Source organism: Trachypithecus francoisi, unplaced genomic scaffold (assembly GCF_009764315.1).
Source record: "Trachypithecus francoisi isolate TF-2019V2 unplaced genomic scaffold, Tfra_2.0 Lachesis_group20, whole genome shotgun sequence".
Lineage (NCBI taxonomy): Eukaryota > Metazoa > Chordata > Mammalia > Primates > Cercopithecidae > Trachypithecus > Trachypithecus francoisi.
In genome coordinates this window covers 25,238,633-25,250,711 of record NW_022681466.1, presented here as the reverse complement: position 1 = coordinate 25,250,711, position 12,079 = coordinate 25,238,633, and the positions used below count along the sequence as shown (strand labels likewise).

At 55.6% G+C, this 12,079-nt stretch overlaps 1 protein-coding gene across 12 annotated transcripts in view; it reads right to left on the bottom strand.

Moving 5' to 3' along the window:
- Positions 1-12,079, bottom strand: part of CACNA1G (calcium voltage-gated channel subunit alpha1 G) — a 67,003-nt gene that overhangs the window by 18,165 nt on the left and 36,759 nt on the right. For 6 of the 12 annotated variants that reach the window (XM_033183497.1, XM_033183490.1, XM_033183495.1 and 3 more), the window contains 9 exons: positions 9,269-9,700; positions 8,301-8,401; positions 7,976-8,099; positions 6,257-6,325; positions 5,926-6,110; positions 4,845-4,971; positions 3,109-3,234; positions 2,151-2,240; positions 1,121-1,313 (listed from right to left, as the gene is read on the bottom strand). In XM_033183497.1, coding sequence (XP_033039388.1) covers positions 1,121-1,313; positions 2,151-2,240; positions 3,109-3,234; positions 4,845-4,971; positions 5,926-6,110; positions 6,257-6,325; positions 7,976-8,099; positions 8,301-8,401; positions 9,269-9,700 — 1,447 coding nt within the window. Of the gene's footprint in view, positions 1-1,099; positions 1,314-2,150; positions 2,241-3,108; positions 3,235-4,844; positions 4,972-5,925; positions 6,111-6,256; positions 6,326-7,975; positions 8,100-8,300; positions 8,402-9,268; positions 9,701-12,079 lie in introns of all 12 variants that reach the window. The other 6 variants (XM_033183491.1, XM_033183496.1, XM_033183492.1 and 3 more) reach the window with 1 other exon arrangement.

The following is a 12,079-nucleotide window of genomic DNA, read 5'->3' as shown; positions in this document are numbered from 1 at the left end:
GGGGCAAGGCAATCCCTCACTCATTTGGTGGTACTCACATGTGAACACACCAAAGGCAAACTCAGGCCATCGCACCCATCTTATCGGCGGAAGGAAGACGGTTTGTGAAAAGGTGAAGAGAGCATAGGAAACCCTCACCCCAAACAGAGAGACACACAGACAGACACACAAAGGCTTAGAGAAACCCACACACAAAGACACTTAGAGAGACGTGGGCTGTGACTGAGAGAGAGAGGCGCGGAGATTACACTGCACCAGGCAGACGGGAGCCCTGGAGCCTGGGAGAGAGGCAGACAGGTGCAGACGCACCTGGGGATGGCCCAGAAACAAAGTGGCCTCGGCGCCTGCCGCGTCTCTCACATCCTTCCTGGCCTGTCTTCTCACTTAGTCTCGGCCCACCCGTGGCATAAGGGCATGAGGACGATGAATGGGGGCTTCACCCACCCAATGCCAAGAGATGCTGGGGAGCACAGGTGAGGAGGTGAGGGGCTGCAGGGCCCCAGGTTATTCCACAACTTCCCCAAGCCAAAGGGGAGTTTTCTTTTTTTGTTTTCGTTTTTGCTTTTTTTTTTTTTTACTTTGGCAAAAAAAAAATACATATATATATATATATATGATGGTAGAAAGTTTTGTTAGAGATAGGGAGGGAGGGGTGCCTGGGTTCTCTTTCACGCTGTTGTCCATTACTGAGTTCTGCTGAGGCCTTGCTCAGCAGCTGCAGACACTAGGTGGGTGCAGGGTTAGATGCTTGCTGCCCACCCTGGGCCTCTGGATGCTGGCATGGGGCAGTTGAGCAGCCAATGAGGCTCCTCTGAGAGTCAAGCTCAGGGAGGCTGGGTGTCTACCCCCATTTGGCATCATCTGGGGAGGATGATGCTGAGGTCCCAGGAGCCCCCAGGGTGGGGGCAGCGCCCCCTACCCATGGGGCTGAAGTGGCCTGCTTCATGCTGGCTCTAAAGGCAGACATGCTCTTGCGGGGAAGGAGGTGAGGAAGGAGGAGGGAGTCTCTTCTCCCTGCCCCCGGCCCCAGCGCCTAGCCCCCTGCAGTCGCAAGGCCAAGGTCAAGCACGACCCAGAGAGAGGTGGAAAGACTACCGACCAGCCATCTGCTTCTCCTTACTCCTTCTCTTTTTCTCCAGTCTTCGTAGACGCTTCTCCTCCCGCCGCCGGGCCTCCTCTTCCTCCTGGTGCTGCCGACACTTGTGGAAGTTCTCCACCACCACACCCACAAACATGTTCAGGACAAAGAAGGCCACAATGAGCAGGAACGAGATGAAGTACAGCAGCATCCAGGGGTTGTGGTTCATGATGGGCTGGCGGGGAGCAGGAAGGACAGGCGGAGCCATCAGCCCGAGGGCAAGCTGTCTTAGGAGCTGCCCACAGCCTGGGTTCCTGCAAACCCAAATAGTTACAGCAACCTGACAGGCGATGGAAATGAATGGTGTGGGTTTGATGTGAAGCACTAGGGAGGGGCAGGGACTGTGGTAAAGGGGAAAGTAGATTCTCCATCCAAAACTGCCTCTTTGTTCTGGCTGACTCCTGCCCTGAGGGAATGCAAGCCCAGTATTTCCAGATCTTCAGACTTTTCCTGAGTAGACACAAATCTGAATCTCTGAGTAAAACTCACCATTTTTTTTTCTTTTTTTAGAGACAGGGTCTTGCTCTATTGCTTAGGCTAGAGTGCAGTGGTGCGATCATAGCTTATTGTAGCCTCGAACTCCTGGGCTCAAGAGACCCTCCCACCTCAGCTGGGACTCCAGATGATACCACCACACCCCGCTAATTGTCTTTAGTTTTTGTAGAGCTGAGGGTCTTGCTATGATGCCCAGGCTGGTCTCTAACTCCTGGCCTCAAGTGATTCTCTTGCCTAGGCCTCCCAATGCACTGGCATTACAGGTGTGAGCCACTGCACACAGCCCAAATTCACCAGTTTGAAAATATTCACCACTAATTCAAAAAATGTTAAACATGTTGTAGACCAATAAAACATGCCCAGATTTGGCCCACAGGCCACCAGCAACAGCCTCTGCTGTAAAATGTGACGCTTCTTTCATGGCATTTTGCCACCCTGCCTTGCTCATTCTGTCCTGAAATCAGCCCATGCTGAGTGACCTGAGCCCACAGATGGGTCCTGCCCACCTCAGCCCTACCTGCTGGTCCACGCCCACAGCATCCAGCCCATCGTACATGATGTCCACCCAACCGTCCTTGGAGGCCAAAACGAACAGGGACATCAGGGCCTGATGGGGAGGAAGAGAAGGAGATATTTGAAGTCTAGGATGTGTGGCTGAATCACCTACCACCTGCCCCCCAAGTGCCTCCTGCATCAGCTCCAAACACCCTAGCTCTTGAGGGGTCAAGCTGGAGTCACACTCCAGGCTCCAGGAGAGCCCCCATCTCACGGTTGCATAGCTGAGCTGCAGCTGGAGGGGCCCTGAGAGATGGTCACACCCTCTGCCCTCCGCCAGGTAGGACAAGAGACCCACAAACCCTGGAAATCCAGAAACCAAAACCAGGGTGGGTCTGGGAAGCAAAACTGAGCGAGCAACTTCGTTTTCTACATTTCTGTTTCTGCAAATATGGAGTGAGGAAAGGAGTTATCTTCACAATATGCCTGTCCCTTCCACCGTGTTAAACAAATATACGTATCACCTCATTGCATCCTTACTGCGACCTCCAAGGAGATTCTATTATGACTCCATTCACCAGTTAATGAAACTGAGGCTCTGGTCAGTCAGCTGCTCCAGGTCATTGAGCTGACAACGGTGGGGTCAGAATTTGCACAGGATTCACAGCCAGGGCTGCCTTCCCCACTGCCACGTGTGCTTCCTGCTCCACCATGTAGCGCTGTGTCCCTGGGCAAGCCCCTTACCCTCTCTGAGCCTCTGTTTCTTCATCTTTAAGGATGGCTAGAGACCCCATGGGCCCACTTTTTGGGGCACTGAGGGATGGACTGGGCTTTGCGACATGCTGGTAGTTAGACAGCAGAGGGTGTGAAAGGCTGATCTCTTCTTGGAGCCCACCAGAGTCAGCAGGTGTCATTAAGCATGGCCCTGTGCCCCCTCCAGCCTCCTTCACCACAGCCCCACCTCTGAGCCTGGGGCTCACCTGGCCAAGGTTGTCAAAGTTGTACTTGTGCCGGACCCACCGGTAACTGGCCTCAGCACAGTCCGATTTATTGGTGATGTTCCTGGTATCCTCGCCCTGGCACACGAAAAACTTCCCTTTGAAGAGCTGGACACACATTCCCAGAGACAGAGAAAAGTGAGCTGTGACCACAGGAAGCCCAGGACTCCTGAGCCCCACCCCCACACCAGCCTGGGCACATTTTGGGTGAGTGTGGGGTGCTCTGCTCTGGGGTCAGTCAAGTCAGGGAAACACTGACAGGAGCCTCCCCTGCCGACACCCGCTTCCTTTCCAAGAGTTGGGAGGAGAGGTCATCCGGGCGGGCAGTGGGAAAGCGTGAAGGCGCGTAACAGTCATTCATCTTCCACCGATGGTTAGGTCAGGCGTGGGCCAAGTGGGGGTCCCCAGCATCATCTGGGAGCATGCTAGAAACACACATTCTCAGGGCCAGCCCAGATCTACTGAATCATATACTCCGAGTTGGGGGAGCAGCGATCTTTTAACAAGCTGTTCCGGTGATTCTGACGCAAACGCAAGTTTGAGAACCGCTGAGCTAGGCATTTAATGCTCACAGCAACTCTGGGTAGGGGAGTGGGTATCATCAACTCCACTTTACAGATAAGAACCACTGAAGCTCAGAGAAGTTAATCCACTCACTAACGTCCCACAGCCAGCAGGTAGCAGAAAGAGGGCTCGAATCCAGATCTGTCTGATTGGAAAGCTCACCCTCATTCCAGTGTAAACCAGGCTGTGACTACTGATGAAGAAAGGAAGGCAGGACCGGGGGCCTGAGCAAACTGCTCGAAACAGACTAAATTCACCAGAAGGACTGGGCTCAACAATGGTTCACTCTACTGACCCAAGGAGACTGGGAAGTGGGGAAGGGGAGGAGCACTGGGTGGGAGTGGGGAGGGTGTACAGAGAGGCACCACACAGCTTTGGTAAATGCACCCCAGCCTGGTCCCTAGGGCTAGCGATTTCTAGGAAGCCAGGGAACAGCCCCCCACCCAGGGCAGAGTGGACATCCCAGAAAGCCAAGGGAAGGAGGGGCGGGGAGGGGAGGGTGTAGCCACCCAGGGGCTCCCACGCTGCCTGAATAGCCAGCTGTCTACCCTGCAGCTGAAACAGCTGGAGCCAAGGGCCCTGGAAGACTACGATGGAGGGGCTCCTCGGCCCCCCGAGGCGTCTGCTGAATCCTGCAGGCAGCTCGGGCTCTTTCTCTTCCAAAGCCAAGTCTCTTCCCTGGGCCCAAGGCCAAGTTTCCCCAGCAGCCCCCACTTCCTGCCTCGTCTGGGGTCTGCACCCGCCTGCCTGCCAGCACGCTGCTAACCTGGCCCAGCTGTCTGGGCCCTGGATCCCCAGACCTGGCCTGCAGCCCACTGTGCTCGAGCCGGGAAGGAAGGGAGGGGATCCCGGAGTAGACTGCGGGCCAGTCTCTGTGCTCAGGGAGTGCGTGCAGAGGGCAGGAACAGCAGCCTGCAGCTCCCATGGCCTGAAGCCTTTCTGCAGCCCCGGTCCTCCTTGAGGCCTTCCTCTAGTCTCCCAGTTTTCTTAAAAATGCCCAGGAGGTAAAAGGGCCTAGAGCCTGGACGGGAGCATCCCTGCTTATTCCTTCCTGGAATGAAGGCAGTGGCAGCTTGAGCCATAAGACCCAGGGGCCAAGGGGAGGGGCCCTCCTCAGGCTTTCACCGATAGCTGGCCCCCAGAACCCCACACACCTGCACCCCCAAGATGCCAAAAATGATGAAGAAGGCACAGCAGATGACTACAATGTTGCCGATGGGTTTCAGTGAGGACATCAGCGTCTCCACCACCAGCTTCAGCCCCTGCGCCCGGCTGATCACCCTGGGGAGGGGAGGGAGGGAGGTGACAGGGCTTTCCCCAGCCCAGACACTCCCTTGTCCCTTGACCCTGCTCCCCACCCCTAACCTTGGCCACTGGTGCCTTCCTGGCCGCTGGTGGCAGAACACAGTCCTCTTCTCACAGGACCCCTGCCATCAGGACCCCTACTGTAATCTCCCAAAACAAGTGGCAGAGATCCCCATGCCCCACATCTCCACCTCCATCCCAGGATGTCAAATGTATGACCTGTTTGGGCTGAGAGTGGGGAGGATTCAATGCAAGTGAGGCGTTCCCTAGGGACGCAGTGTATTGTGGGTTAGGGGTACCAGGAGATAAACTTGTAGGGAAGCAGGCAGCGAGGGGGAGGGGCAGAGGGAGATGGACTATCACAGTCAGGGAAGCATTGCCGTTAGTCCATATCATCCCGGCCAAAAGAAATCTGAGTTGGGGGTGGTGACTGGCTGATTGGAAAGGGATTCCTGAGAGGGTAGATCCCTGGCCAGGAGAAATGTCACCTGGGGGTGGTCCCTGGCAGGGGCCTGAAGATGGGGAAAGCCAGCAAGAGGAGTCTGTCACCTCACGGGGAGGGGCTGAGTGTCACTCCTAGGGGCCACACAAGGGAGAGCTGCAGCTGAAGACTGTGAGCCCCTTGGCCCCTTGTGGCCCCTTGTGCTGTGCGCTGCACGGGGCTGCAGTCACCTTACATCACATGGTGTGGCGGCCCTGAGGAATATGTCATGTTGAAGAGGAGGAAAGCAGGTGTGTGCCTGGAGGGAAATTACTGGGGCCGTAATCTGAGTGCTGTCTGGGGCAGGGACAGGATCGCCTGTGGGGGTCACAGACAGAAGGCTGGCCTGTGCGGGCTTTTGTTTGGTGGCAGGGGGTGCTGGTGGTCGGAGGTGTCCCTGCGGAGGGGGCCACCTGTTGGAGGTGTTCTGGTGCTGGGGAGGGGGTCACCTGAGCGGGCGCAGGGTCCGCAGCAGCCGCAGCACCCTCAGCATGCCCAGGATCTTGGTGCCGCTGTCAGAGACCATGGACACCAGAATGTCGATGACGGAGATGAGCACCAACAGCCCGTCCAGCACGTTCCAGCTGCTGCGCAGGTACGCCTGCTCCCCGAAGCACCAGCCCAGCGCCACCACCTGGGGACCGCCGCCTCGTCACCGGCCGCGCTCCCTGCTGGCCCCAGCCCTGCCCTGCGTTGCAGCCAACCCTCCCACCCTCAGCCCAAGCCGTCTCCACCCCCAGCAGGAACCAGAGGGCCCAAGCCAACACCAGCCCCCATCACCTTCACTGTCATTTCAGCCAGAAAGACTGCGGTGAAGATGTAGTTGGAGAGGGTCAGGAAGATGCGTTCCTGCGAGACAGGGAAGACAGGGGTTGCCCGACAGGAAGCCCCCACCCTTGGGCCAGGTCTGCTCTGCATACACAAGTCAAAACCTGCTTCTAACGTTTGACTCAGAAAACGACTCCCACCCTCCACAACAATGCAGATCATGCCCCTCTCATACACACACAGAGCCAGTGCCAGGTCCCTGGACTCCCCTGCAGCTCTGCAGACAGTCGCACCCCCGTCTGTGACCAGAGCTCCCCGCCCCTACAGCCACTTAGCCAGAGGGGAAGAGGATCTGCACCGCAGTGCTGTGATCTGCGTCCCGTCCCACGTCCTAAGCCCTATTCCCTGGTTCCTTTTAAAAACTGCGGCAGGATCTCACTTGATCTCTGACCCCTGCCCGCCATCCCACCCTCTTCACTTGCTTTCCTGCTGTGCGCCCCAGAAATGGAGCAGCAGTGGAACCTGGGGTCCTGACACAGACTGTGCACTCCCAGGTCCAGGTTGGGGCAGGGCAGGGAGGAAGGCCATCTAGTTCCCTGGCATCTGTGGACTGAGTCCCTCCCTGGGTGACCAGGAGACAGGCGCAGATCTCTAGAGAGGTGGCGGGCAGAGTGTGAGCACAGAGAGGAGGGAAGGAGAGGAGCAGGTACGGTGACAGAGCTGGAGATGGAGGAGCTGAGTGGGAAGATGGTGAGAGAGACGTGGAGACAGTGACATGGTGACAGACAGCTCTACAGCAGGGCCTCAGGCGGGAGGCAGCCAAGGCTGGAGTACAGCCAGCGCCCCTGCCTTACCCTGTGACTCCGGGTGTGAGGTCCCCAATGCGGGTGCTCTCTCACCCGCCTAGTCCTGGGCTGCTCCCGCCATTCCTCAGGCTCCCTCCACCCCAACTCTAATAGAAAACAGAAGCCCCAGCAGCACTGAAATGTAAACAATGGTGTGGGAGATGGCAAGGAGGGATGACAGGCAAACCCTGGCCACCTCTAAGCAAGTGGTGTAGCATGCCGTGAGGGGAAACACAGCCACTCCCCACCCATCCTTCTGGAACCAGAATTGCTGCCGACAGCGAAGGGCTATGATGCCAGGCTGGGAAGACACAGCTCCCAGGGCCAGCTGGGCCCACCCTGAAGGGATTCGACCCTGGGGCGGTATGTCCAGGGACTCTGGCTCTCCTTCTGAGAAGGACTGACAGGTTCGCAACCAAGCAGAAGTGACCCATGTCCCCACTAAGGCCCCTGAAAATCTACTTGTTTTTGACCTGGAAGGACTACCAGGAGCAAAAACAGTTTCCATGACTGCTCTGCATGCCCCCAAGTCCCCGAGGCAGACTGAGCAAGATGCCTCCCCGTCTGCACACAGCCTCTGCACCACCCCAGCACTCCCCGACTCACGCGTGTGCCCCACAAAGCCTCTGGCTCATGAGAAATAGCCTGGAGTGAGACGAAGCACCCAGCTGGGCTGGTGTATCATAGAAGGGAAACTGAGGCAGGAGAGGACACAGGGGGTGTCCTGGGGACCAGCATCTAGTGAGAGACCTAAGGGAGAGTCCTGGCTCCCTCACTTCCTGCTGTGTGACCTGCAGATCAGCAACTGTGGCCTCCTCGCCTCCCTCACTGGTCCTGAATGCAAACCCCAGGAGAAGTCTTGCCCTGAGTGGGGCTGGTGACTCACAGCGCTGTGGGGGTCAATTTTGGGGCGCTCCATGGCAATGGTGATGCAGTTAAGGAAGATGATGACGAGGACCACGTGGTCGAACATCTTGTGGGTGATGATCCGGTGACACAGGAGGCGGAACCTGCCCAGGCACAGAGGCAACAGCTGAGAAGAGAGAAGCACCGCCCGCAGCCCCTACCCTTCCAGAGCCTTCCCAGCTGAGGCCACCCCGCTCACACCCCCAGGCAGGGTGCCACTTCTCAACTCCCTGATAGCACCGCCAGGGGTAATTTCCCGTGAGAAGAGGTCGGGACACAGGTCAGACCCCTGCCCTGTCACTTACCTGGACTGAGGAGGGAAGATGTAGGCTGACCAGGAGTCTCGCTCAAGGCAGCAAGCAGGGAGTCGGGCTCGGATCCACGCGCGCACCCGTTCCCCTTTGCTCTGCAGAACAAACACTGGAGTATGAGCAGGACCAGGCCTCCAGGTTGCCCGGCTCCTGGCTCCTCAGCAGCGTCAGGACCCTCACTCCTTGTCTACCCTCTCCCACCTGGGGCCCAGGCTCTGCCCTGCCTCTCTTCCTTTATTCCTAAAGCCACACTCCTCATCTCCCTGTCAACCTTGCCAGGCCCCCTCCTCATCCCTGAGGACTCCTTGCCTCTCCATCTCCTCCCTCTCCTCCCCTGCATCCCCAACCCTGCTCTCCCCAGTCCCCACTCCTGCCTGCAGCCCAGCCCCCGCCTGCCCCTCCTGCTGGGCTGGGAAGCAGCATCAGTTATCAGACACTGGCCCCACACATCTGTCTGTTCAGAGACACACCTCAGCTGAGGAGACACCGGGCCTACTCTTCACGTGCTAACCCTGAGGTCACTGCACCCCGTCCCCGGGGGGAATGGTGGTGGTGAGGGGGTTGGGGGAGGGGCACATGGATATGGAAGAAGTGGGAAGTCAAGGCTTGTGATGAGGTTGAGATGAGAAAGGGGGATGGGGGGCATCAGTTTGGAGAGATGAGCGATGGGTCTTTCTGAGTCACAGGGGGAGGGCCATGAAAGATTCATACACATCTGCCCAAAATCATTCATATCCACCAAGGGTGGCAGAGCCGCAGCCCCAGGCATAGGCATGACAAGGATCTGGGGTTTGGCAAGGCGGGCAGAGGGAGAAAAGGGACTGTTTGGAGCTCGGTTTCCAGCTGCCCCTTGATATCCCCTGGGCTTGGAATGGTAACTCCCTTGTACCCTGCCGGGCCAGGTACAGCTCCCCTCTTTCAAGGTCAGGGGCGAGGGGTCACTGTGCCCACAGGGGCCTCACCAGGTTGCCCTCGTCATCCGCGTCATCCCCATCCAGTGGGGGGTCGTCGGGTCGCAGGGCCCGGGCCAGGCGCCCCGAAGCCGACTTGCCATTGCAGTCCTGGTGCTCAGAAGCAGAGCCTCGGCCACTGGCAGTGCGGTGCAGCCCTGGCACCTGCAGTGTGTCTGGCAGGTCAAAGGAACTCTTGGCCTCCCGCTCCAGGGACTCTCTGTGGCGACGGTCGCTGCCCGCAGGGCTGGCCCGCTCCTCTTCCGAGCTCTCCTCCTCATCCTGGCTCTCCTGGCCTTCTCCCGACAACAGGGACCGCCGCTCCCCACTTGGGCTTCTCCGCTTCAGGCTGGGGGCACGGCCGAGGCTGTTCCGGCTGGAGCGCCTGCTGGTCCAGCTGCTTGCAGCGCTCCAGGGGCTGTGCGGGGAGCTGCGAGCGCTGGGCTGTGGGTGAGCAGGGGAGGAGTGGTCTCAGGCAGGGCTGAGCAGCCCTGTCCTCTCATGTGCACCCGGTCTCCTGGGAGCCTCACTGGCATCATATCAAGTGTAGGGGTGTGAGCAGGAGCTCTGGACTCTGATGCCTGTGTTCAGATCCTGGCTCACCCCAAACAACTGAGTGACCTGGGGCAAGTTATTAAGTCTCTCTGTGCATCTGTTTCCTCATCTGTAAAATAGATATGGCAATAGAGCTCATTCCTCATTTAGTTGGTAAGAGAAGTGTTATAATCAGCTCATGGGCAGTATATATAATGGGGTGAAGAAACACAACTCAACAGCAAAAAATTAACCCAATCTAAAAAATGGGCAAAGGGCCTGAATAGACATTCCTCAAAAGGAGATACAGGGCCGGGCACCGTGGCTCACACTAGTAATCCCAGCACATTGGGAGGCCAAGGCGGGCAGATGACCTGAGGCCAGGAGTTCGAGACCAGCCTGGCCAATGTGATGAAACCCCATCTCTACTAAAAATACAAAATATTAGTTGGGCGTGGTGGCGCATGCCTATAATCCCAGCTACTCGGGAGGCTGAGGCAGGACAATCGCTTGAACCTGGAAGGCAGAGGTTGCAGTGAACTGTTGCACTCCAGCCTGGTGACAGAGCAAAACTCCATCTCAAAAAAAAAAAGGAGACACAGATGGCCAACAGGTATATGAAGAAATGCTCAATGTCACTAATCACCAGGGAAATGCAAATTAAAACCACAGTGAGTTATCTCACACCTGTTGGATTGGCTACTATGAACGTGATGAAAGACAGCAAGTGCTGGTGAGGCTGTGGAGGAAAGGGAACCTTCGTGTCCTGTTGGTGGAAATGTAAATTAGTACGGCCATTATGGAAAACAGTTTGCAGGTTCCTCAAAAACCTAAAAATAGAGTTGCCATATGACCTAGCAATTCCACCACTGGGTATTTATCCAAAGGATTTGAAATCAGTATGTGGACGAGATATGGACACTCCTATCTTCATTTCAGCATTATTCACAATAGCCAATATATGGAATCAACCTAAGTATCCATCAGTGGAAGACTGGATAAAGAAAATATGGGCCAGGCGCAGTGGCTCATGCCTGTAATCCCAGCACTTTGGGAGGCCAAGCCAGGCAGATCACTTGAGGCCAGGTATTTGAGACTAGCCTGGCCAACATGGTGAAATCCCATCTCTACTAAAAATACAAAAAATTAGCCAGGCATGGTGGCACATGCCTATAATCCCAGCTAATCAGGAGGCTGAGGCAGGAGAATCGCTTGAACCTGGGAGGCAGAGGTTGCATGCAGTGAGCTGAGATCACGCCACTGCACTCCAGCCTGGGCGACAGAGCAGAAAGGAAAGGAAAGAAAGAAAATATGGCATACATGCACTGTGGAATACTATTCAGCCTTAAAAAAGAAGACTGTCATTTGTGACAACACGGATGAACTGGAGGACATTATGCTAAGTGAAATACACAAGGCACAGACAGACAAATAAATACCATATGATCTCACTTATATGTGAAATTCAAAAAAATTGAACTCATAGAAGTAGAGAGCAGAATGGTGATTAGCAGAGGCTGGGGTTGGGAGGGGTAAGGATGGGGCCAATGGGGAAGGCTTAGCCAAAGGATACAAAATTTCAGTTGGACAAGAGAAATCATTTTCGAGATTTATTGCACAGCATGATGGTTATAGTCAATAATAAGGTAATGTATATTTCAAAATTGCTAAGAGAGTAGATTTTTAAATGTTCACACCACACACAAAAACATAAGTATGTGAAGTGATGCATATGCTAATTAGCTTGATGTAATCATCCCATAATGTATGCATATATCAAAACGTCACATTGTGCCCCATAAATATACACGATTAGTATTCGTCAATTAAAAGTGAAATTTTAAAAATTAAAAATAAATAAAATCGCGAGCGCATGGCACCAACACTAGCCTCCCGGATTAAAATGCTGGCTCTGCCATTCCCTTCTGCAATCTGAGGCTCAAGCCCCCTCTGTAAAATGGGAATCGTTGTGGTATCTACCTCCCAGCGTTGCTGTGAGGATTAAATGCATTTAGAATGCTTCGGAGTGGTGTTTAGAAAAGTGTCTGGCACATAATCAGTACCTAGATGAGGGTCTGCTACTATTATTATTCGGTCTTGAGGAGGTAGGCACACCCCACCCCCATTTTACAGAAGCAGCTCCGAGAGGTGGTGTCTTGCCCGAGGTCACTCAGCTAGGGAACAGAACAGGTCAGCTTAGGCCCTGTTCTTTCATCCCCCAGACTAGGGCTCCTTGCCTGGCTTGCATCACCGGCTCGGACTCCCCAGGGCCTTGTCCAGGCACACCCA